Below are 24,080 nucleotides of genomic sequence, written 5' to 3'. Positions count from 1 at the left end.
GGCTCCCTGCTCAGCGAGAAGCCTGCTTCTCCCTCTCCCACTCCCCCTGCTTGTGTTCCCTCTCTCGCTGGCTGTCTCTGTCAAATAAATAAATAAAATCTTAAAAAAAAAACAACCCAAAACCCTGTAGAATATGTAACACTGAGAGTGAGCCTCAATGTAAACTATGGACTTTGGGTGATGAGGATGTGTCATTGTAGGCTCAGCACTTGTAACAAATGTCCCACTCTGGTGCAAGCTGTTGATAGTAGGTGGGAGAGGCTCTTTGTGTGTGGGGACAGGGCTATATGGGAACTCTTTACTTTCCACTCAACTGCACCAAATTAAAAGTGCTCTAAAAAATAAAGTCTATTAAAAAAAAAAGTTAGGTTAAGAAGACTTGTGTCTATATAAGTTAAAAGGAGACCTCTGGATATTTTCATTCTGGATGACGGGCTCATCGAAGACTATGATTTGGTGGCATAGGTGGTTTCCTCTTTGATTCTTCCTGTTTCTCAAGGGCAAATTTCTGAGATTCTGAGCTGTCATATTTTATGTAGAGCCCTTGGACTCCTTTTTGGCCTTTCCACACATTTTTTCATGTCTATTTCTGGCTCTTTGTTTCTGGTAGATTAGAAGAAAATCTCATGCTAAGTATTTAATGTTCAGTACTAAAATGAGTTATCATTCCATCTTCTCAAATGCCCTTGAGCATTTTTAAAATACAAAAAGAAAAAAACCCACAAACCTCCATGATTAACTTACTAGGCAACTTTATTTTTTCCTTTTATCTTTTTCTAATATGTAGAGATGTGTTAGTATACATAGAGCTGTGGTTTTTTATTTTTATGTAAAAAAAAAAAGTGTGCTTTTCAAATTTAAAAAATCTGTATGCTTTTTAAATACCCTGTAAATCTGCTTTGGGTACTGTAATGGCAAAGACCTTGTGATAGTGTTTTTCTAGTGCACCTTCTCTTTGAGCTCTTCTTTTTTTTCCCCCCAAGAGTTTGTTAGTTTGCTTGTTTGTGAGAGAGAGCAAGAGAGTGAGTGAGTGCGGGAGCAGGAGCCCAAGCAGGAGGAGGGGCAGAGGGGGAGGGAGAGGGACGTGTAGACTCGGCACTGAGCGTGGAGCCCAACGCAGGGCTTGATCTCAGGACCCTGGGATGATGACCTAAGCTGAAGTCAAGAGTTGGCTGCTCGACTGACTGAGCCACCAAGTGCCCCTATAGATAGTGCCTCATGCAGTAGAATGTTCACGTTTAGAGACCTACAGAGAGGTCAGGCACTCAAGTATGTTTCATTATAGCTCAGAAGGAAAGGGTAGATAAGGACCATTCAATTATAACAACATTGATATTAATGCAGTTTTTCAAAATGTCTTCAGTGCTTCCTGCTGGGGTTATAATTGCGTCTTAAATATTGTCTCTGTACCCACTCTGGGGAAGAATGCCTAATTAGGAATGTCTCAAGTATATTATTTTCTTAATATCTATTTATTTTGGTAGTGGATCCTTTCTCTTTTTTTTAAGGCTTATCTGAGATTTTTAAAAAATGTTTTATTATAGTTTTTAAAAATACAGAAAATAGCGGACTATTCTGAACCCTCCTAAAGCCCATCATCTACCTCCAGCAACCATCAACCTATGGCCGATTTTGCCCTACTTCCCTCACTCCTATTCTTTGAGACAAGATTTCAGTCACTCATATTTTTAAAAAAGATTTTATATATTTGAGAGCATGAGCGAGAGACAGCAAGCAGGAACCAGGAAGGAGCAGAAGGAGAGGGAGAAGCAGACTCCCCGCTGAGCAGGGAGCCTGATGCGGGGCTGGATCCTGGAACTCCTGGAACTCTGGGATCATGACCTGAGCCGAAGGCAGACGCTTAACGACTGCGCCACCCAGGCGCCCCTAGCTTAGCTATTTTTGACATTCATCTGTGTTGTAGTGTGGGTCACTACTTGATTACCTGACCACATTTTGTTTGTTCATTTGTGTGTCGATGCCCATGCTATCATGAATAGTGCTGCTATAAACATTTGTGTACAAGTCTTTGTGTGCACAGATGTCCTTTCTGTTAAGTGTGTACCTGGGAAGGGAGTTAGTTGCTGGATCATATGGCAACTCTATGTTGAACCATTTGAGGAAAGCCAGGCCATTTTCCACTGTGGCTGCACCATTTCACGTTCCCATCAGCAGTGTACGTGAGTTCTCATTTCACCACAGCCTCACCAACACTTCTTAGTGTCTGACTTTTTTTCTTTTTACAGCCTTTCTAGCAGCTATGGTTTTGATTTGCATTTTCCTGATGACTAATAATTATGAGTATATTTTCATATGCTTCATATATTTTCCTTGGAGAAATAACTATTCAGATCTTTTGCCTATTTTAATTTTTTTTAAAGATTTTATTTTTTTGGGAGAAAGAGAAAGAGTGTGTGTGTGAGAGAGAGAGAGAGCACAAACAGTGGGAGGAGCAGAGGGAAAGGGAGAAGCAGACTCCCCGCTGAACAGGGAGCCTGATCCATCCCAGGACCCCGGGATCATGACCTGAGCCAAAGGCGGACACTTAACCGACTGAACACCCAGATGCTCCCTCTTTTGCCTATTTTTAAATTAGGTGTTTTTTTTTCTTTTTATTATTGAGTTGAAGAATTTATATATTTTAGATACAAGTCCCTTATCAGATACAACTTAAAAAATATTTTAAAATGTCATTATGTCATTATGAAGTCAAGAATACAAGCATTTGATGATTTGAATTCATCGTAGCTTTTGTTCTTTTTAATTTTCAAATTGTTCAGCCTTTAACTAATATGACTGTGTTCAGGTTGATTTCCAAGTAATTTTGACATGAGTCTAAAAATTTTTTTTTTTTTTTTTTTTGATAAATTCTTTGCTGTCTAGCACAAGAAAGTGTTCCAGGCTCATCTGGTACATTTCCTGCTCCAGACCTGGAGTTAGCTGTTTGTCCAAGGAACCTTGGTTCTTTTAGTGGGGCGGCGTTGGTGCCAGAGAGCTCTTGCCACCGAGAAGATCATTGTTTATAAGGCTTTTTTTAGTGGATGTATCAGGGAAATATTTATGTGGACTACTTTTTTGTTTGTAAAGTCAAAATGTATTATGAATTTATGCTGGTAGTTCTAGTTCATGTTCAGGACCTTGGCATTTTTCCTTACCCTCTGTTTTACGTATGTGTATCTCCGTTCTCAAAGTCACTGGGAATGATAGTAATTATGTTATATTTTGTTCTCTTTGCTCTATCCCACAGTGCTCAGAATAGCCATACCAGTGTCGCCACGAATGATACAATTACTGAAAATAGTTAAAAGTTTTTTGTTTTGTTCTGGTTGGTTGTTATTTTGCTGCTATACTATGTATAGTCCAACCATTGTCTTTAAAAGTTACTCGAAATAGTTTCTCTGTGCTTATGCTGCTAACTGGATATATAATTAGGCTCACTGCATTTTATTTTCGATACTTAGGAATTGCTTTAAAAATTTTTATCTTTAGATTATTTTTGCTTTCAATTGTGATGAAAAATAATACAAAATTTACCATCGAAACCATTTTAAGGTGTTATAGTTCAGACAGTTTGGTAATATCAAATATATTCACATTGTTGTGCAGTGGGAACTTTTTCATCTTGCAGAACTAAAACTACTCATTAAACAACCCCCCCCCCCCGCCGCCGCCGCCCAGCTCCTGGCACCCACCTTTCTACTTTCTCTCTTTCTGAGTTTGTCCACTCGAGGTAGCTCATAAAAGTGAAATCATACCATATTTGACTTTTTGTGACTGTCTTATTACACTTCATATAATGGTTTCAAGGTTTATCCATGTTGTGTTGTAGCATGTGTCAGAATTTCCTTCTTGAATAATATTCCAGTGTATGTATGTACCACATTTTGTTTATCATTATTCTGTGTCTGGATACTTGGGTTGCTTCCATCAGGAATTGCTTTTTGAGTTTAACTTTGTTTTATAATTACATAAGATATTTACATATATCTGAAGTCAAACCAACAAAGAAAATATATTCAAAGAAGTCAGTCTTCTATCTCTGTTCATCCCTATTTCTTGAGGGGATTTTTTAATTAAATGCTTTATCCTTCCATTTTTTAACTTAAGAAGATATATTTTGCTATTTGAAAAAATATATACAGAGATGTATGTGTTTATCTCCCCTTTCTTAGAAAATGGTAGCATACTATAAATAGCACTGCACACCTAGCTCTTTATCGCCTCATGACCTGGGTCTTCATGCTTTGGTGTCACTACTGGTGCTTCCATTGTGTGCAGGTACTATAGGTTATTCCACCAGCTCCCTGTTAATGGACATTTGAATTGTTTGCAGTCTTTTGCTGTTAAAAATAGTCCTGCAGAAATGATGTCTTACATAAGTCTTTTTGCATTTTTCCTGGGCTAGCTAGGGAAGTCGTCAAAGTGGGCTTATTGGGTCAAAAGGCACGGTCATTCCGCTGGATGTTGCCAGATTCCCCTTTGTAGTAGTTACGCCACTTTGGATTCCTACCAAAATGTACAAGAAGGCCTGTTTTCTTCCCCTTAGTATTTTCCTGAATACGTTGTCAAGTGTTTGGACTTCTACTAAGTTTTTTCTCTTAGTGTGATCATCTTTTTATATTCAGAGTAATTTCTGTTTCTTTTTCTGTGAACCATCCATTTCTTTAGGCTGTTTTTCTATATAGTACTGTTTTTTTCTTTTTAATTTTAGAGGCTCTATATAGAGAGACAGTAACCTTCTGTTTCTGATACAAGTTGTAATTTTTTTTTTTTGTAGATTATCATAGGTGTTTTTACTTTGCTTAGAGTGCCTTTTGCCATTCAAAAGTTTTTATGTACTCTAATTTTATTACCCATTTCCCTTTCTTGCTGGTGGATTTTTAGGTCATTTTTAGTAACATTTTTCCTACTCTTTGGTTATAGGAATTCACTCATTTTTTTCTCTAGTAACTGTATCCTTCTTTCCTTCTCTCTTTTTCTCTCCCTTCTTTCCATACATTTCCTATCCTTTTGAAATTTGTCCTGGTGCAGAGTGTGAGGGGTGGTTCCAAGTTTTTTTTCCATTTGGGTATCCAGTTATTCCAGCCACACTAACATAAAACTCTGTCTTTTCTCATTGATTTGACATGATCTTTTTGTTTTGTTGCTTAATACATTTGCACATGTAACTGGGTGTATTTCTGGATTTTCTCTTCTGCTCCTTTGGTCTGTATTCATAAGCCCTTATAAACATTGTTTTAATTATATAGGCCTTATGTCTAGCAAGGCTAGCTTTCCTTTGTATTTTTTATTTTTTTTTCTGGCTGTTTTTTCTTACGTTTTTCTTCCAGATACACTTTATAATCAATTTGTCAAGCTCTGATGAGAAAAAAGCCTAATGGTATTTTTATTTGGACTGCATTAAATGTATAGATTAATCTGGGAAGAACTGACATTTTTATGATGCTGCGTCTTTTTGTCCAAGGTGGTATGCCTTTCTATTTGTTTGGTCCTACTTCTCTGGCCTTCAGTAATATTTTATATGATTTTCCTCATACTGATTTTGGGTATTTCTTGTAAGTTTACACATGTATTTTTTTAATTATATTTTTTGATATTGTGTTTATTATATTTTTCTCTCTAGATTTTATGTATATTTATGAAGCTTATTAAATATTATATATATTTTATATATTAATTTTATAACCTGTTACTTTAGTAAGTCTTTTCATTGTTCTTAGTCATTTTGCCATTGATTAGTCTGGGTTTTCTAGATATATACTCCTAAGAGATGAAAAATGTGAATTTTCTGAACCTTTCCTTAGAATACAGAATTTTTCTAAGTCATTATGCATGGGAAGTCCAAGTGGGTTTCTGGAGGTCAGACTTAGCCTCTGTGTTATTATACTGGAGATGTGCCAGTTTGTTGTGTGCCATTATCTGTGTAAACCATATCATTTGTTTATTAACAGGAGTTAGAAAGGCAGAAACATATGTGTAGTGTGCTGCAGCATAAGATGGATGAACTTAAAGAAGGCCTTCGACAGAGAGATGAGCTCATTGAGGTATGTGCATGAACTGTGGAAATACTTCATTTTGAACAAAACTCATTGAATGGGACGAGGGAGTGTGTGTTGGGAGGGAAGGGAGTTAAAATGCTATAGAGTTTCCTTGTCTCTTCATCTTTGCTGTACCCTAAAATTTCACACACATGAAAGAAAGTTAGGCTTAAAAAATTAATGCTACCAACTGTGTAAGCATTCCCCCTTGTAGTAGCAAAAGCTTTTGTAATTATCTTTTATTCCTTAGCACATTCTTTCCTATAGATATCTGAAGAAATGGCAAAAGGAAAAGTTACGAGTACCATTATTCTTTGGAATGTAGTGAATGCTGTCTGCTGGGACAGGGTTCTTGGGGAGTAAAATGTTTGATCTTCACTGAGGTAGATCTGTTTCTGAGGCAGCTAAAGGAAAAGAGCTAGTCAAGACAGACACCTTATATATAAAAAGCTGGAGGTTGGCAGGTTATGCTGGTGGAGGAACCCCCGAGTGCCCGTGTTGGCAGCATCCTTAGGAATGTGAAGCGGTGGGGTCCACCAAGAAATCTAGAAAGCATTTATTATCCTTTTGTTTCTGCTACCCCGTGAGCATCTCTGTTTCTCTTTAAATGTGGTCTTTCCTCTTGAGGAGGTTTTTCCTCGTGTTTCAGAAGTATGCTGGGCAGGGATCCTGCCCACTGGCGTGCTGTGGTTATCAAAGGTGTCCTATGTTAACTTAATGTTGATGATGTGGGAGTGATTTCAGGATGGCCAGCTCTTACTTATCCCTGGGAGAGGCCTCCCGTACGTACCACACTCACCACAATCATCCACGAACCTGTCACTCAGGACCCGCCCTTGCTCTGTTCCCCTCCCTCCTCCTCTCTTCCCCCATGGACCTGCCCCACTTAATCTCTCACCCTGTAAATGACTTAAAAAAAAACCATTTAATTGAGGAAAATAAATGACTACTTTTCTATTTGTGGATTTCTGTTAACTTACCTTCTTTCTTGAGAACGATTGAATTGATTGTAGCCTGCTGAAAGCAGATTGAGTTTGTGAATTCTAAACGCAGACGCAGATAACCTTTGAAAATATTAGATTACATGTGAAGTTAGTTGTCCTAGTTTTTCCATTTTTGCCATGAAGCATATTATCTAAATTTTATATCCTGCTGGTATTTAAAAATATGTGAATTCCTCTTCTTTTTTGTCCTTTTGTATTTTTTGTGTCTATATGCCAGCCACTTGTTATTTCTTTTTCTAATTAAGATATATACTTTTCCCCACTTTTGGTTTCAAAAGAATAATAAAGCTGCTTTGGCAGCTGCTTCTGAAATACAGTAGCTTAAGTTAGAATTGGTTAGGTGTTCTAGTTTTTTTTAATTTGATGATTGTGCTTAAGAGGAATTATAATGCTTGATTCCCATAACTTGTCACTGTGGTTTAAAAGCCGAGGGTGCTGGATGTACAATCTTTAAAGACCTTAGTTTTAGGAGATTTTATGTTTAGAATTAACATCTCTTGTATGTTAATACCCATGTGTATGTATAACTGAAAAACCTTGAATATGACAAAATGATGCTTTTTGGTCTTTCATGGTAAAGTAGATAAGAAATGTGTAAGTAGGAAGAGTAGGAGATGGTAATTTACCAATAATTCTTAGAAGAAAACCTGTTAAATATTCAAGGATATAAATTGAGCCTCGTTGCCTAAGGAGAACAGTTGCTTAAGAATTGCTACATGCTGAATTCTGGTTTTTCTAAAAAACTAGACAAAACTAAACTAAAAATATGGCTGTTCCTTCGAGTTCTTGATATTCTTGCTGTCATAGGTTCTGCTAACAAATTCAAATGATTAAGCTGAGATACGTCTTATATTTTTTAGTTCTGTTTAAGAAAGTTTAGAACTATGACTTGTTCTCTGTACTAAGGATCATGTGTTCATATGCAAATCTGAATTTCCCTCTCTAGAAATGTAAGTGGCTCCATGTTTGGAAAAAAGGCAGTTATCAGAGGAAGAGCACACACACGGAGCTGTGTATACACAGAAACCCTAACTGGCTTGTTGCCACAGAGCTGTGCTTGCAACAGTTCTTCCCACTTCCCTTGTGGCAAGCCAGCGGGAGTCCTGTCACCAAGACACTGGATGTCATCTTTCCCTTTAGCAAGCAACTCTTTTCCTGCTCAGCACAGACTTTCTTTCTCCCTTTGCTAAGTTTCTTTATCGGGTTTATTTTTTGTTCTCTTTTCCTCCCTCTCACCCCCCTCTGTTTTTTCTTTCTGCTCTTCTATTACTTCTCTCCCCATTTCCTCTGCAGGAGAATCAACGAATGCAGCAGAAAATAGACACCGTGACAAAAGAGGTGTTTGACCTCCAGGAGACACTTCTTTGGAAAGATAAAAACATTAGGGTATGAAATGAAATTGGGCTTTGGTCTGAAGCTCATCGATGAGGAATAGACCAATATAATTAACTTAGAGATTCCTGAAAATGTGTCCTTTTGCTTATTTTTGAGCATTTATACACTGAAATGGGGAATAAGCAGAAGACAGAAAAAAACTTCCAGGGGAAAACTTGATACTATGCCTGGAAAGAACTCTTCTTGCTAGCAGGACTCTGGGCTTGTGAAACCTACAAAGTAGGAACTTTCTAGGGAAGTTTATTTCCCCAGGATTCTCATCCAGAAGCAGCCACAGGCATTTAATTCAAACTCAGTGGGTAACTTGATATCCTTACATTGCAAGAATTTTGGATGAGAATCAAGAGAACAGTGAGTGGGGGGTGGAAGACAAGTAATTAGTATCCCATAAATCCTTGGTGAATAAAATAGGAAGAGATTAACATCAATTTAGTTACGGAAGTGGATAGGAATGTAAGATTTGCCAGAGTTGCCAAACCATGACGTCACCTCTAATTATAACCCCATGACTCCCCAAAGCGGGGGCCCAGATAAGGAAGTCTTCAGTGCTTTTTTGCTAAGCCCTTTAGGTAGATTCCAAGTGCACAGGAGGCTGGAAAAATTCCCACCAGTTCATCCCGTGTCACACTTTGACATGTGCCCCATCTCATGGTGTGAGCTCTCTCTTCCGCACTGGGGGTGCCACACAACCATAGCTGCCAGAGGCTTACCTTGTCAGGGAAGGGCTACGGTGGAGGAAGCAGAGGGAAGGAAGGAAGGAGGGAAGGAAGGAAGGCCGGCCCTGTCCTGAGAACATAGAAAGTTCTGTTCTGCTTGAGTTTAGGTGGCGTAGGGAAAAGTTGGCAAAGATCCCTGAGAACACCTGTGATAGACACGCCTGGATGAGAAGCCCTCTGGGTCATACCCCTCAGTGTTGTGGGGGGGCTCTCATATCCAGTTCTTTTCATTCCTCCAAGGACCTGTCTTTTTTTTTTTTTTTTTTTTTAAGATTTTATTTATTTTAGAGACCGAGAGTGAGTGCACAAGGGGAGGGTGGGGGGCGGCAGGTGGAGAGGGAGAAGCAGACTCCCTGCCGAGCAGGGAACCCTTACTTGCTGGATCCCAGGACCCCAAGATCATGACCTGAGCAGAAGGCAGATGCTTAACTGACTGAGCCACCCAGGCACACCCCATCCTCTTATTAATAAACACATGGGAAACAAAATTACTTTTTAAAAGTTTCTAACATTTAAATACTGAGTTTCTAAAATTCCACCCAAAGCTAGAAGAGCCTTCTGGAATATAAATTAACATCTGTTAAGAGTTTTGAAATTTTGATTGTGAACTCCCGATCTTATTTACATTTTTACTTGGGGAATTTAAAATGAGATGTGAAAAAACGTATGGCACAAAGTAGGTAATTTGTAAAGGGTAAAGTCTATTCGCTATCTAGAATGGTCTTCTTTTAGGATCTTTTTTTTTTCTTTAAGATTTTATTTATTTATTTGACAGAGAGAGAGAAAGCCAGCGAGAGAGGGAACACAAGCAGGGGGAGTGGGAGAGGAAGAAGCAGGCTTCCCAGCAGAGCAGGGAGCCCGATGCAGGGCTCGATCCCAGTACTCTGGGGTCACGCCCTGAGCCAAAGGCAGATGCTTAATGACTGAGCCACTCAGGCGCCCCTTCTTTTAGGATCTTAACATAATTTTCCTTAGCACAGATCTGTAGGTCCATGATTTCTATTTTGTATAACTGTCTTAGTATTTAAACTGATTATTTTGGATCAGCCATAGGAAAACCCCAAACCACGCAGTCCAATAAAATAGCTATTCAAAATAAAACAAAAATATATTTTCTACCAAAAAGATGTGCTCATAGTTAAGAAATTATTTGACTTTTAAATACTCATGGCATTATTAAATGAATAAGTGGCTATCTTCTTTCTGTATGGTATATAATAATGTGTTCCTTTGGCTTTTTTAAAAAGTTACACTTAAAAAAATTTTTTTTGAGGTAATTGTAGATTCACATGCAGTTGTAAAAAAGTAATACAGAGAGGTCCTGTGTGCCCTTTATCCAGTCTTTCCTAAATGGAACATCTGCAAAAACTATATAGTAGAGTATCACAGCCAGGATATTGACCTTGCTGTAGACAAAATACAGAACAGTTTCACCACCACAAAGATGTCTCCTGATGCCCTTTTATGGCCTTATCTACTACCTTTCCTATTCCTCCCCAAGCCCTGGCAACCACTCATCTGTGCTCATTTCTGTAATTTTGCCATTATCAAACCACTATATAAATGGGATCATAAAGTATTTAACCCTTTGGGGTTACGTTTTTCACTCAGCATGATTCCCTTGAGTTTTATCCAAGTTGCATTTAGCAATAGTGGGTCCCCTCCTTTGACTTTTTAGGAAACTTTATAAATTGTGGTAAAATACAAATAATGTCAAGTTTACCACTTTAACCATTTATCGGTGTGGAGTTTGGTAGTATTCAGTACATTCACACTGTTGTGCTGCTGTCACTACCGTCCATCTCCAAGCTCTTTCATCTTATAGAACCAAAACTGTGCCCATTAAACAGCTCCCCACGTCCTCCTCCCTGTAGCACCTGGCAACCACCATTCTACTTTCCATCTCTCTGGATTTACTATTCTAGGTACCTCATATAAGTAGAATCCTAGAGTCTTTGTCTTTTTGTGACTGGCTTATTTCACTTAGCATAATGTCCTCAAGGTTTGTCCGTGGTGGGGCATGTGTCAGAACGTCCTTCCTTTTTGAAGGCCGAATGATGTTTCATTGTATGTATATACCACGTTTTGTTTATCCATTCATTGGTTGGTGGACAGACACTTGGTTTGCTTCCACCTTTTGGCTATGGTGGATAATGCTGTGCACATGAGTTTTCAAATACCTCTTTGTGGCCCTGCTTTCATTTCTTTGGGTTGATATCCAGGAGTGGAATTGCTGCATAATATGATAATGGTATGTTTAATTTTTTGAGGAATAGCCAGACTGTCTTCCACAGCAACGGTACCATTTTCCATTCTCATCAGCACTGCACAAGGGTTCCATTACCAACACTTGTTTTCAGTTTTTCTGATAGTCATCCTAATGTGGTCCTCCCACGACTTACACAAGACACATTTTCAATATAGTCAGTGACTATCTCTGGTATCACTTGTCTCTAGCTTCATTTTCAAGATTTAAAGTTACTAACTTAATAAAGAAACGTGACCATTATTTTTATGTTAGAGTTTGTTTTTCTTTAGTTCTCCTTCATCGATCCTTGTGGTCATGCTTGTAGCCCTAAAGCAGGTCCAAGGGCCAGGTGACTATGTGTGGAATAAACACATACAGGACTTGTGTATCTGGATAGCCCCATGTGAGACTCCATCCCGTTCTGATTAGAGATCTTTCTGGCCCCGTGCAATTATATGGAGAAATAACCTGTTGCCCTCAGAGTTCAGCCTGTTATACATAGCTTTCAGGCTTCTTGACACTAGAACTTGAGGTTAGGTCAGGGGTAAAGAATTATTTAGATCTCCACAAGCATGCAGTTTTATCCTGAGTGGGGGGAAAAATCTACTGTAAGAGCTATTCTTGAATGCAAACACAGGCTAGTGGTCTTATGGTCAGGTACTACAGAGCACTTCAGATCCGGCGTGAATACATGTGCTCCAATTATAAGGTATTTCAGTAGCCTCCAAACTTTGTGGTGAAATGGGAGAACTTATAGGGTGTATTTTATTTTGCCGTCCGTAATTATGGGAAGTTGAAAAGTCCAAAAGTAAAGATAAAATGCATTGCTATAGGATGTAGGAAGAGGAGCAAATGGCATGTACTAGCATTTGCTAGAATTTCTAGTTTCAAATTGGTCTGTTCCTAAGAGATCGTGTATACTTAGTAGTGGTGTTGATGCAGAGCACGTTGTGGCAGTGATCGCTGACCGGGTTATACGTGGTGATGCATGGCGTAACTGTGCACGCAGGTACCGATAACCCACAAATGTCTAACCCCACAGAGGTCACAGTGTCTGTCAACAGATGGGAAAGTATTGCTTGTGCTTTTTTTGTCCTGATGCTAACATTTGTTATTCATGTAATAGAGTGGTAATAGTAGCTTGAAGTGTTAGGCTAAATGCCTCATGATGCTAGAAACTCAAATTGTTAATATAAAGGCAGACTCAAGACAGGCCATATGGTGTGAATGTAAATTGCTGAAGGGAAATCAGGTATTGGTGTTACAGTTTGGGTAAGTATGGGGTAGGGCTTGCCCTTATAGACTACTTTTCCGGCAGCATCTGGGATGACAGTAAGGAAACATAATTGTGGTCTTCTTGGGGCTGTGATATAGAAAAAGTATGCAAAGGCTTTGAAACCAAAAAGAACTGGATTCACATTCTGGCTTTGGCACTTATTTCGACTTTGGGCAAAAAAATTTATTTTATTTATATAATATATATATATATATATATATATATATATATATATATATATATATATATATATATATAAAATCTGAGCTTCAATTTTCTGATCTGTGAAATGGGGATAAGACCAGTGCAGGATCTATAAGGGAGAAATTACATATATTAATCTGTCAGAGCAAAGTTCTATGTCTTTGCAGCAGTGCCTGCTGTGTATTTGGAGCCGCACAGTTGGTGGTTGCTAGCGCCCCTTACTTATCGCCAGTTTGGGTGCGCAGTAAGATGATAATGATTTAGAACATTGTCCACGACTCAGCAGTCAGTAATGAAGCAGTTGGCTCATTTCTAACCCCATAAACCGAGAGGAAAGTTACCTGTTGTAGTTTAACTTCTTGGCCTAGTGGGGCTGTTGGCAGACAATGTTAAATATAGGAACACTTGTGTCAAGAAAGGCTTTTTCAGAATAGTCCAGCTGTCAGGTGTCTGCATAGACTGCTTGCTTGCCTGGGGTATGTTTCAAATTCTGGGTTATTTCATTACATAGAACAAATTGGATTTGTCACTGATGACCCAAGCGCGTGCTTGGCCTCAGCTCTGACAGTTGTGATTCAGGCAGTGGCGGGGGCGATCCAAGTGGGAAGAAAAGTGGTGGGCTCTTCCTGAGCCTTCCCGGGACTCTCGCATGACAGCAGTGCTTCTGCCGTGTACGTGGGGCGGTACTACTGTTGTCCCTTCCGTTTTTCAGATCAGAAATGTGAGGCACAGGACTCAAAAGCCTGACCCCGAAATCCATATTCTGCTGCACTCCATCAGTGGGCTGTCTCTATTTTGTCAGTGATTTATTTTTGTTTTTCCCATTTAGAAAGGTGTATCAGAAACCAGATTCTTAATTGTATTTAACTAAATTAACAAAAAACAGGTCCTTGGGAATCCCTTTGGAGATTAGCTATTTTGAATTAAGTGGTATTTGAGGACTGTTTTGCCACACTGCTTGGGAAACAATCACTACAGTCAATATTTAATTAAAATACCTTGTGCATACTGGTTACTTTTTCCTCCAGGGCCATTAAAATATTTTTAACTAAAAAATTTTTTTAATTTTCTTAATTAAAAAATTTCACTGTATTCTTGAATGAACAATTTTAGTTGAAATGTATTCGTTTTCTTGTTTTGGTCACCATATGAAAATGTAGTAAGGTCAGTAAGGAAAGCTTTATTTTAATACGACTGCTGTCTTCATCTTCCTTTTCCTGTTTTTTTTTTCATCGACTGGAAAAGAAAGATCAGTTCTCCTGCCTGATGTGATAAGCATGTTTTGGCGAATTGATGCACGATTAACCAGTTTCTGTTTAAACTCTCCTATGGAGATGTGTGTCCATATGGCTTTGTATTTCCTCTCATACCTAACTGCCGGTTTCCAAGCTTTACCACTCCCTTGTCTTTTATGGCCTTATCTCTGTTTATTTGAATTAGGTGCTCTCTGCTACCTCTTTCACTTGCTCTTTTTCTGTGCCATTCTTTCCCTTGCTATCCTGTCTAAAACCAGGCCCTAGAGAAACAGAAAGAATACATTGCCTGCCTTAGGAATGAGCGAGATATGCTCAGAGAGGAGCTGGCTGACCTGAAGGAGACAGTGAAGACAGGAGAGGTACGTTAGCTTTAGCCTGGAGTTCGAGTCCCTCACTGCTTTATTCTTCCTTCCTTTCATCCTGTTATCTTTCCCAGCCCGAAGACAAACCAGTGTTCATTCTTCAGTGCAGATTTGGTAGGTTTCCGTCATTTCTTCTACGGACCTATATTCCGTGTAACTAGTTCTGACCCGGTGTTACCTGTGGCAAACATATTGTCTTAGAGTCACCTCACAGAGCGTACTGCTTCCATGTGGGCCATGTTTTGTGACGGTGCGTTTTTTCCTTCTCCACAGAAACATGGCTTAGTTATAATCCCTGATGGCACTCCCAATGGTGATGTCAGTCATGAACCAGTGGTTGGAGCCATCACCGTGGTGTCTCAGGAGGCTGCCCAGGTCTTGGAGTCTGCCGGAGAAGGTCCACTAGGTAAGACACTGGCTGCTGCTCTGCTGGCTTGGATTTCCCGTCGTATTAGACTTCCGGCTTACTCATATCCCATTTTGGAAAACAAAAACAAAAGAGCTATCTGAGGTTTATCTAAATTCTTAACAGGAAAAAATCTGGGCACAGTGTCTTTAGGCATCCTTGAACTTGGGAAACCAGCATCTGGGTCATTGTAAGGCCCCGGGATGGAAGCACTGTTGGTGTATACACATTGCTTTTTACTTAAATACAAACCTTCCTGGAAGAGATAATCCAGTATGTGTATCCCAAGGAACCTGTGGGCTGGTAGGGGACTACCCAAGTATGTTTTAAGTATCTTCTTCCCAGAGAATCTGGTTTTATGCTCTGCTACTTATCCCAGGGTTTTGTAGCTCTTTGCCAGTGCATTTCTTAAGGCAAGAAACAGGTAACAAGAAGTCAGATCTTAGAGGAGTGTTCTTTGTAGAGCAGGGCTTCTGAGCCTCTTAACATCTAAGCCTCTTAAATTTAAGCCTTTGAGACTTTAATAACACCTCTCCCAGGAAACCACGCAGATGCCCATCCATTGGCTCCACTAAGAATTCTGCTCTAGAGGAAGGAAAATGGCACAGATACTCTTAACACCAGTTCACTTTTTTAAAATTTTCATATATGTGTAGGTTTCCTAGAGGAGTGGGACTTTTTCACTTAGTAAACAGATTCTCTAATGCACAGAATTGCAGAAACAGAGCACTTCGATATAGCAGAGGACGTGGGCTAGGCACAGGGAGCCGCTCTAGAGAAGGCACTGAGTGTGTGGCTGGGGCGGGGGGGGGGGGCAGCCCAAGGCTTCCCTCTGCTTGTTTGGAAGGTACTGGGGAAGCCAGCGCTTACATTTGGCCATGACCCTAGTTGGTTCTGGGAGGCGCTAGCTGGGTGTCGGCTGCTGCTTTTACTCACCTATGGTCCCCCTCAGCCCGAGGGGCTTGTTTTAATGGCATGCTTGGGAAGCAGCAGCCCTCCCCCTAGGCCAGGAGGGAGCCCTAGCAATCCTGCTGGCACGCCTCAGATTAGCCCTTGACTGCCTGCAGCTTGGCGTTTGTCCCCATTTCCCCCCAGTAGCCTGTGTGGGCCTTTGCTTCTTCAGCATTGTGTTCCCATTTTCCCTGTTTCAGCCTCCCCATCCAGGCCCCCTCGTACCCCATCTGTCTTCTCTCCCAGATATTGTTTGCTCCTGGGAGGCTTAAACCTGTGGGAGCACCCAGCATTTGAGTTGTCTGTCTACTGGTGAAAGTTTGCACATTTTTGAAATAAGGAAGTGATCTTTGTACTTTGGTTTGTCTTTCAGTGGAAAATCACTGCCCTTGGGAGCAAATGTTGTATTTAGTGCCTTGATAGCTGAAATTCGTTGTGTGGAAATATGTGTTGAATGATTTAGTACTTTTCCTAAGCACCGTTAACTTAAGCCTTCCATTTCTTTTGATATTGAGAGCTGTAAGTTATCAGATAATGTTTGTTGTTTTTGAATTTCAAGAATAATTTTTAATTGTTTCGGTACTATATCATAACCAATTCAGTTTACAACCTTTTCCATTTGTTTTAGATGTCAGGCTACGGAAACTTGCTGGAGAAAAGGAAGAGCTACTATCACAGGTAAAGGCTTTCTTCTCACTGGAAGGTAATGTTAATTTAATGGACTAAATAAATCACATGCCAAAACGTTAGTGAATTAAAATGTACACACGAAAGAAATTGGCTTATTTCAAACATCAGTACTCAAGATTTGAAGGATAAGAAGATAAATTCATGTTTTGTCTCTTTGTTGTTTCCTGTTCTTTTAAAAAAATGCATCAGATGTGGAGTTTAAGGAGTTAAAATAGTTCTACGAAGCTTGTTGTGAAGACAGGAGTTCCCTGCTCTGCCACCTCACCTTTACCCCTGACCATTCCGATTGGTTTAGCAAATTCTTCCCATGTGTGCTGTTCTTGTATGTTTCTATCCCACACGCTCATGTTGCTTCTTGGTGGTTCTGTTTTGGGCACTGTTGACATCCCTCTGTGGAAGATGACCATCTAGGCTTCTGTCCCAGCACACACACCTGTCCCATCAGCCCCTGTCCTAGTGAAGGCCCAGTGCACATTCTGTCCACGCGTGTCATCAGGACTCGTAGGCGCCGCTCGCCGTGGAGCCCCGCAGCACTCCAGGGCTGCCTTCCCTCTTCTTCACAGCTCCGCTCCCCCGGAGTGAACACTGTGGCTTTTCTTTTCCTCTGCTTGGTTTCCTGTGTATTTATTACCAGGGTAGCTGCTGCGTCTGCAGCATGGGTTAATCTGTTCTTAGTGTTTTCAGATGCACCAAGTATTCTTCCAGTTCCACTTGTTGGTTCTCGGAGCATCTGACCTGGCCCGCTGGGAACTTCATGCCTGTTCCCTCCGTGCCCAGCTGGGCTGCCCTTCGTCGCCACCTAGGGTTTCCTCTGCCTGGGGTTCATGTTGGATTCCCTTTTTGCAATGCCTTAGGCCTTCCTCCTTTTTTATTCATTCTCTTTTGGTACATCCCCCGGCAACTTCCTGAGCAAAGGGTATATAGGCTGTAAATTTTTCTTAACTTTGGAGGCCTGAAAATGTCTTCATTTTACCCTGTTACTTAACAGTTTGGGTATAGAATTCTTGGTAATTTTCCTCCTCCTCCTCCTCCTCCCCCCTCCTCCCCCTCCCCCTCCTCCTCCTCCTTCTTCTTCTTCTTTTTTTTTTTTAAAGAAATTGCTCCACTGTCTTCTGGCTTCCATTATGGAAGTCAGCATATTGAGGATTTCAAGGGCGTTCTGATTTTTCATCTTTTGTATGTGACTCCTTCCCCTCTCTGGCAGCTTATATCATACTTTCTCCTTCCTGTTTGGAAGTTTCACAGTGATGTGGTCTGGAGTTGTCTGCATGGTTTGGGCCCCTGTCAATTCTAGAAATTCCTGTCCTCCAATCCTGGGAAAATTACTTGACTGGTTTTCTCCCTTCCCATATTCTGTTCTCTCTTTTTGAAACTCCTATTCAGTCATTCGAATGTTGAATGAGATTCCACTCTTTAACAGGCTCTGTGAACAGATCAGTTAAACAATCCCTGCAGTAGTAGACCTTACCTTTCTAGTGGGAAGAGACCAGACAATAAACAATAGATGGAATGCATATGTAAGTTATATGGTATGTTCGAGGTTTGCGTGACCACACTTACTGTATGCGTTTCTCTAGCCACATTTAGTGGCCATAGGTGCAGGCGTGTGTTGGTGGAGTTGGATTTTACCCGGGAGTGTAATTGGGCAGAGGAGGTGAGGGCATGTGCAGGAGAGTAGTGATAATGACCCTGGAGATGAAGTGGGTATGAGGCTAATGGGTAATCCAGGAAGATATCAAGGCCCAGTGGAAAGAAGATGGGAAATATCAGTGGGATTGAAGGACTGGGATTTGGGTTCCCCAGGGAGCTGGAAAGACCAAGAGTAGAGGTTAGAGAGAAGATAATGGGACTGACTCATGCAGGGACTGCACTTAATCGAGTGGGAGATCCAGTATGTGACTGTGGGAGAGCAGGGAAGCCAAGAGGAGAGAGACGGCAAAGTCCTTGGAGAGGAGGTGTTCTGGAAACTGCCATCAGTTGTAGGAGAAATCCTCCATCTGTGAATCTTGAAATTGCTCAGGCTATGCTTGAGCACAGGTCGGGAACTAAATGGTGAAGAAGGAGTGGGGTAATGGCAGTGATGAGGAGTGGTCGGTATGTGGAATGGGAGGGGAGGAGGTCAGGAAGCAGGAATTTTAGGGAGCACTGAGGGAGAACAGTTGGGCAATGGCACAGAAAGCAGGTTATATGTTCTGTTTTCAGGCTCAGTGGTAGGAGGGCTCTGGGAGAAATTGCAAGAGGGTCAGAAGGCTGCAGAGGGAACAGGCTTCTCAGGGGAGAGTGGGTTTCTGCTAATGCACTAGGTAAAGGGACCACTCAGGAAAGAGACTGAGAATGAGGGGAAATGGTAATCCGGAGTTTCAGGCATTGGGAAGGGTTAGGAGGTGCAGATGGGGGAGATGGCTGTACAGAGTCCTTAGGGGAAGAGTGAGGAGGATGACTGTTCCTGAGATGGACATGATGATGGGGGATAATGAAAAACTAGTCCTGGTTCACTCAAGGCAGATGTTGAAAGGGTAGAGGTTTCTGGGAAGCATGGGTTTCCTCTCTGTGCAGAGCTCGCCCTTTCCCCATTGGGAGAGTGGCCCACTTGGTCCTGGTGTCCAGGCTTCCCCTTGACCACTGTTGATGGGGTCCCAGCTAGGGAAGCCCCCTTGTCTGAGCGTCATACTCACCCTTGGCCCTTGATAATGAAGGGCGAAGGAGGCCTGGGGAGGCTCGTTCTTGGTCCCAGAGGCAGCTCCCCCTTGTAGTTCTGAGCTGTAATGCTCCCCAGATCTCTGCTGATAAGAGTTGTAGGCATTCAGGGAAACATGGCTCTGATTTCTGAAGGAAGGGGCAGTAGACCTCTGGGATCAGCACCTTAACTTTTTTCTCTCCTGTTCATCCATCCCTTTTGATCTCTTGCTCTACTTTTAAAAGATTTTCTCAACTTTATCTTTGAATACTTCCATTGGGTTTGTGTTTCTGCAGTCATTTCCAGGATGTAGATATTTTCACTTACCTCAGAGGATATTGATAGTTTGTCACTGTTCTCTGCTGTTTCCTTCCATCTGCATAGTTTACTTCCTAACTGATGATCTTTTATGTGTATTTATTTGGCCCTAAGTTTCAGGGGGTGGGGTGGGGACTAAAACGCCGATGGACCGCTCTGAGCATATGTAAGGCTGATGTGGCTGGGTGTTTTGTTGGGAAACTTTGACGTGGGTATGCTGGTCTTCACTTTAGACTAGCAGACAGTTCTGTAGGCAGACATCCCCTAGTCCTCTGTGTGTGGGGAGCAGTCCTGCTGGCAGCATTCTGGGGACTGAGGCCGGCCAGACTGGGGACCTCAGCATCAGTACATGTCTGTCACCTGATCCTGTTCTCCATGCATGCGGGGCTCCTGTCTCCGCTGGGTCCTGTCTTTTCCCACACTGAGTCCCTTTGTATTGGATTCATTTTTAGTTTCTTCAGTTTGCAAATTAAAAAAAAAAACCCAGCTTTATTAGGGGCCCACCCTATTCCAGCATGATCTCATCTCACCTTAAGTAAATGCATCTTCAGTGACTCCATTTCCAAGTAAGTTCACATCCTGAGGTACTGGGAATTAGAACTTCAACCTATGAATTTTGTAAGGACACAACTCAACCCATAACAATACTCATGAAACCATGACCACAGTCAAAATGGTGAAAATATTCATAACCCTCCAAAGTTTCGGTGTCCCTTGGTAAATCTTCCTTCCTGAGCCTCCCTCTTTCCCCGTCTCCAGGCAACAACTGATCTGCATTCTGTCACTGTGGATTAGTTGCCGTTTTGTGGAGTTTTATAGAATTGGAATTACGTAGTATGTCGTCCTCTTTTGTCTGGCGTCTTTACACAGTGTACTTATTTTGAGACTCAGCCATGTTGCACGTGTTGGTAGTGCTTTCCCCTCTCTTGCTGGGTAGTAATTCCACTGTGTAGATGTGCCACAGTTTGTTTATCCTCCTGTTGATAGACATTTGGATTATTTCCAGTTTGGAGCTATTACGAATAAGCTACTGTAAACATCCTTTATTTTGGGTAAAATAAGGTGGATCAACTGTGTAGCCAAATTAAAAAATACATTTCCAATTATTTCTGCATACAGAAGTTTTTCTAAATATTTAATCTAATATTTAAGTGTTAATATTTAATACTTAATTTAACATTTTAATTTAGTTATTAATTTTAATTGAATTCGAGTTTTAATATTTAAGTTTCCTAAATATTTAACCTAGAACATTTACCCTAATTCTAAGACAAAACACAAACATCTAACTTTGCCCATGGAATTTTATTAAAAATGGAATGAAGGTAGTGAAGAACTCTGAAAAGATCTGCCGTTCCACCAGCCTACACAAATCATAAAATAGGTCTGCTCTGACTGGGACACCTGGTCGTGAAGCTCACTCCTTCTGATGTTGTTCCCAGTTTGTCACTAGCGCATCTGGCCGTGTGGCCCCGTGGTAGTCACTCAAGTTCTGGGTGGATGACTTGTGTGGCTGAGGACCCACGTTGTCCTGTGGATCTTGTGACGGACCTCTCTCTCCACTTCAGATCCGGAGGCTGAAGCTACAGCTGGAGGAAGAGCGGCAGAAGTGCTCCCGGAGCGAGGGCTCGGCGGCTGACGTGGCGGGGCTGCACAACGGTTCCGACCTGCAGTTCATCGAGATGCAGAGTAGGTGCCGGGGCCAGGCTAGCGCCGCTATGCCGGGAGGCTGCCCGTCTTGTCATGTGCATTTCTCTAGTGCAGCCGTGTTACAGATTGCTTAGTCCTCAGCGAGCCCAGAAGGTAGTCCTGATCCGTGGTACAGCCAGGTAGAGGCTTCTAGTAGCCTCTGCACTTCAGGGAATGGATTGAGAGAGGACTGGGTTAGTGCTCTTACCCAAACAGTATCCTCCTGGCGCTGTCCTCTTCCACACCTGGGTCAACTGTCAGATCCCATACAGCACCCTTCCTAACGGTATTTTTCTTGGGAATCTATTTGGATAGTGGAAGGATACATTTGGAACTAACTCACACTAATGCTGAATAGTTTCAGAACTTTGCGAGAAGTTTTCGTATTAACCAAATTAATCTTTATAGATGGAATTTAAAACAAGGCGACAAAATAGCCTATTCAGTTTACCTCATGGAGTTTTTCTCCCTATTTTTGACCCCATGTTGTTTTACAATGCCTGTACTCACAGTAATAATCTCCATGATGCGGGGAGGTCAGCAGCCATTTGTATATAGTTAGATAATGTATCGTTTGTGGAAAGGGAAAACCTACTTTTTTTTCAATTTGAATTGTGGCTTTTCTGATAACTTATTTTAAAATATCAGTTATTTCATGGCCTTTTCATCTATTTTTGCATTAGGCTAAAAAGAAAAGGCTTCTTGGATTAAGGCTTTTTAATACTATTAATACTGGCTTTTGAGGTTAGTGTCATGTCCTTTATTAGGTATCAGTTGGGACCCTCGTGACACTTCCTTTTGAATATTTTGTTCTAGAAATATTTTGGCGTGGGGGATAGATGAAGATGGGCATGATGAGAGGCAGGCTGACTAGCGGGGCGGCTGTGATGATCAACTGGACCAGTACAATGGCTGCCAACAGTCTTAGAGAGGGGCAGGGGGTAGATCTGAAAGAGATTGGCCTAAAGCAGCAAATTCAAAAGGAGTCACACTGAGGGAGAGGGGGCATGCCTTACGTGTGAATGCTTCTGGGGCAGGTGGGCGTACCCAGAGTGAGCTGTAGAACGAGGTGGGCCCAGTGGGATCTGATAGACTGGGCCTGGCTGGCAAAGGAAGCCCGGGGATGTAAACATGGTGTAGTCGAACGGAATTTCATGGCAAGCACAAAATGGCAAAGATGAAGGACTTACACTCTTGCAAACAGGAAGGAAAGTGAGGTTTGCCACGAGAAGGAAGTAGCACATTGTGATAGTAAGTGGCTGGGATGAGGAATTAAAAACCCAGATCCTGAAGCTTCTATTTTAGAGCCCAGCAGTAGGAATTCTTGTCTCTCACTGCCAGAGGGGCCTTTGGGGCAAGAGTTTTATAGCCCCATTACTTTTCAGGTGACAGTAACTACCAGTGAGAAGAACCTCTCGCTGAAGATTATATAAGTAGTTGTAACCTCACTGATGTGGAAAAGCAGAAAGTTCTCAAGTTAGATAGCTTCAATTTGGCTTATCTCCTGTAGGCCTTATGATTCCTACCCTGTAATAATTTCAGAGTGATTTTTATTAAATTTGGTTTGCTGGAGGGAATTTTTAAACTTCTCATTTTAAATGACTTCTTAGGTCAGAAGTACAACGAATGACGTAGAAGTCTGCCCATCCCATTATCACAACAGGTTACTGAAAAGCATTTCTTTGAGCAGGTGTTTATTAAGCACATGCTCAGAGCCCTTGGTGAGATAGAGAAGTAGATTGAAGAAGGCAGAGCCAGGGCCCCTCTCCTCACATACAGGTTTAGAAGGCACGATCAGTGTTAGCAAAGAGTGCAGATAAAACGAGACAGGGAAGGTGAAGTTACAGGGAACTAAGCAGAGTCTTGACGGGGTTGCTGAGGACTTCAGTCAGAGGCAGGGAGAGCAGGGCCCTCGAGGTGTGGCAGCCGAAGAGAGCTGGGGAGGCAGGAAGGTGAGGGAAACTGGAAGCTCCGGGGGAAGGTCAGCATGTAAGGTTGGTGGGGGCCACGGATGCACTGACAGGGCTCCTTGCTCCAAGGTCAGCCTTCCCCCACCATGGGGTAGAGAGTACATTTTCTTCCAACTCCCTGGTCCAAGGGATGCTGGGATTAGGATAGAGCTTCTGGCAGGAGAGCCGTTCTAGAGCCCAGGCTGTGCTGTGGCCGCCCCATGGGCATTTGCGCTTTGTCTCCTTCCACTGCACAGTCCCCTCCTGGGCTGCAGAGGCTGTCACTGCCGGAGGTCACACCTGCTCGCTGAAAGGTGATTCACTATTCTCTTCTCTTCTAGGAGATGCCAATAGACAAATTAGTGATTACAAATTTAAGCTTTCAAAGGCAGAACAGGATATAACCACGTTGGAGCAGAATGTAAGTACTTCTTCAGTGTGCTACCAAGTGACTTACACTCCCTTCGAGACTTCTGCATCCGGGTGCCTAACTCCAGGAGCACCCAGGTTTCTTTGGGCTGCCTCTACGGTGGGGTCAAGTAGAAAGCCAGCAGAGAGAACCTGGCAGGACACTTCAGCCTTCTGTTAGCTGTAAAACGTAGAAGACCATAGCTATAATTCTGGTTTTGTCCAGGTATTTCAAGAGACTTAAGGAAGACTGTAGTTTGAAAATCCCTTATTGTCTATTCTGGAGAGTCTAAAAGCTTTTCCATTTAGTGAGTCTTGTCCTGTCATGTAACTTTGGCACTTTAACAGTATGTTCACCATAAACTTAACATGGGAAATTGGCTCTATACTGACTCTCCAGCTGTAATCCTCTCCAGGGACATTTCTCGCTCTATAAATAGCTGTCGGGTTCTGAGAGGCCGTATGACTCACCGTGAGGGGATGACTTGGGATT

The 24,080-nt window shown here is 41.7% G+C and overlaps 1 protein-coding gene across 15 annotated transcripts in view; it reads left to right on the top strand.

Annotated features, from left to right (window-relative positions):
- The window catches only part of LRRFIP2 (LRR binding FLII interacting protein 2), a 104,864-nt gene that overhangs the window by 79,879 nt on the left and 905 nt on the right, over positions 1-24,080 (top strand). For 9 of the 15 annotated variants that reach the window (XM_045798259.2, XM_045798263.2, XM_045798260.2 and 6 more), the window contains 7 exons: positions 5,952-6,044; positions 8,336-8,428; positions 14,395-14,496; positions 14,773-14,905; positions 16,485-16,534; positions 21,110-21,230; positions 23,521-23,600. In XM_045798259.2, the coding sequence (XP_045654215.1) occupies positions 5,952-6,044; positions 8,336-8,428; positions 14,395-14,496; positions 14,773-14,905; positions 16,485-16,534; positions 21,110-21,230; positions 23,521-23,600 (672 nt within the window). The remainder of the gene's footprint in view (positions 1-5,951; positions 6,045-8,335; positions 8,429-14,394; positions 14,497-14,772; positions 14,906-16,484; positions 16,535-21,109; positions 21,231-23,520; positions 23,601-24,080) is intronic. The other 6 variants (XM_045798266.2, XM_045798265.2, XM_045798271.2 and 3 more) reach the window with 2 other exon arrangements.

Source organism: Ursus americanus, chromosome 20, assembly GCF_024610735.1.
Source record: "Ursus americanus isolate L20-20 chromosome 20, mUrsAme1.1.p, whole genome shotgun sequence".
In the NCBI taxonomy this organism is placed as follows: domain Eukaryota; kingdom Metazoa; phylum Chordata; class Mammalia; order Carnivora; family Ursidae; genus Ursus; species Ursus americanus.
This window is presented reverse-complemented; position numbering and strand designations above follow the sequence as displayed.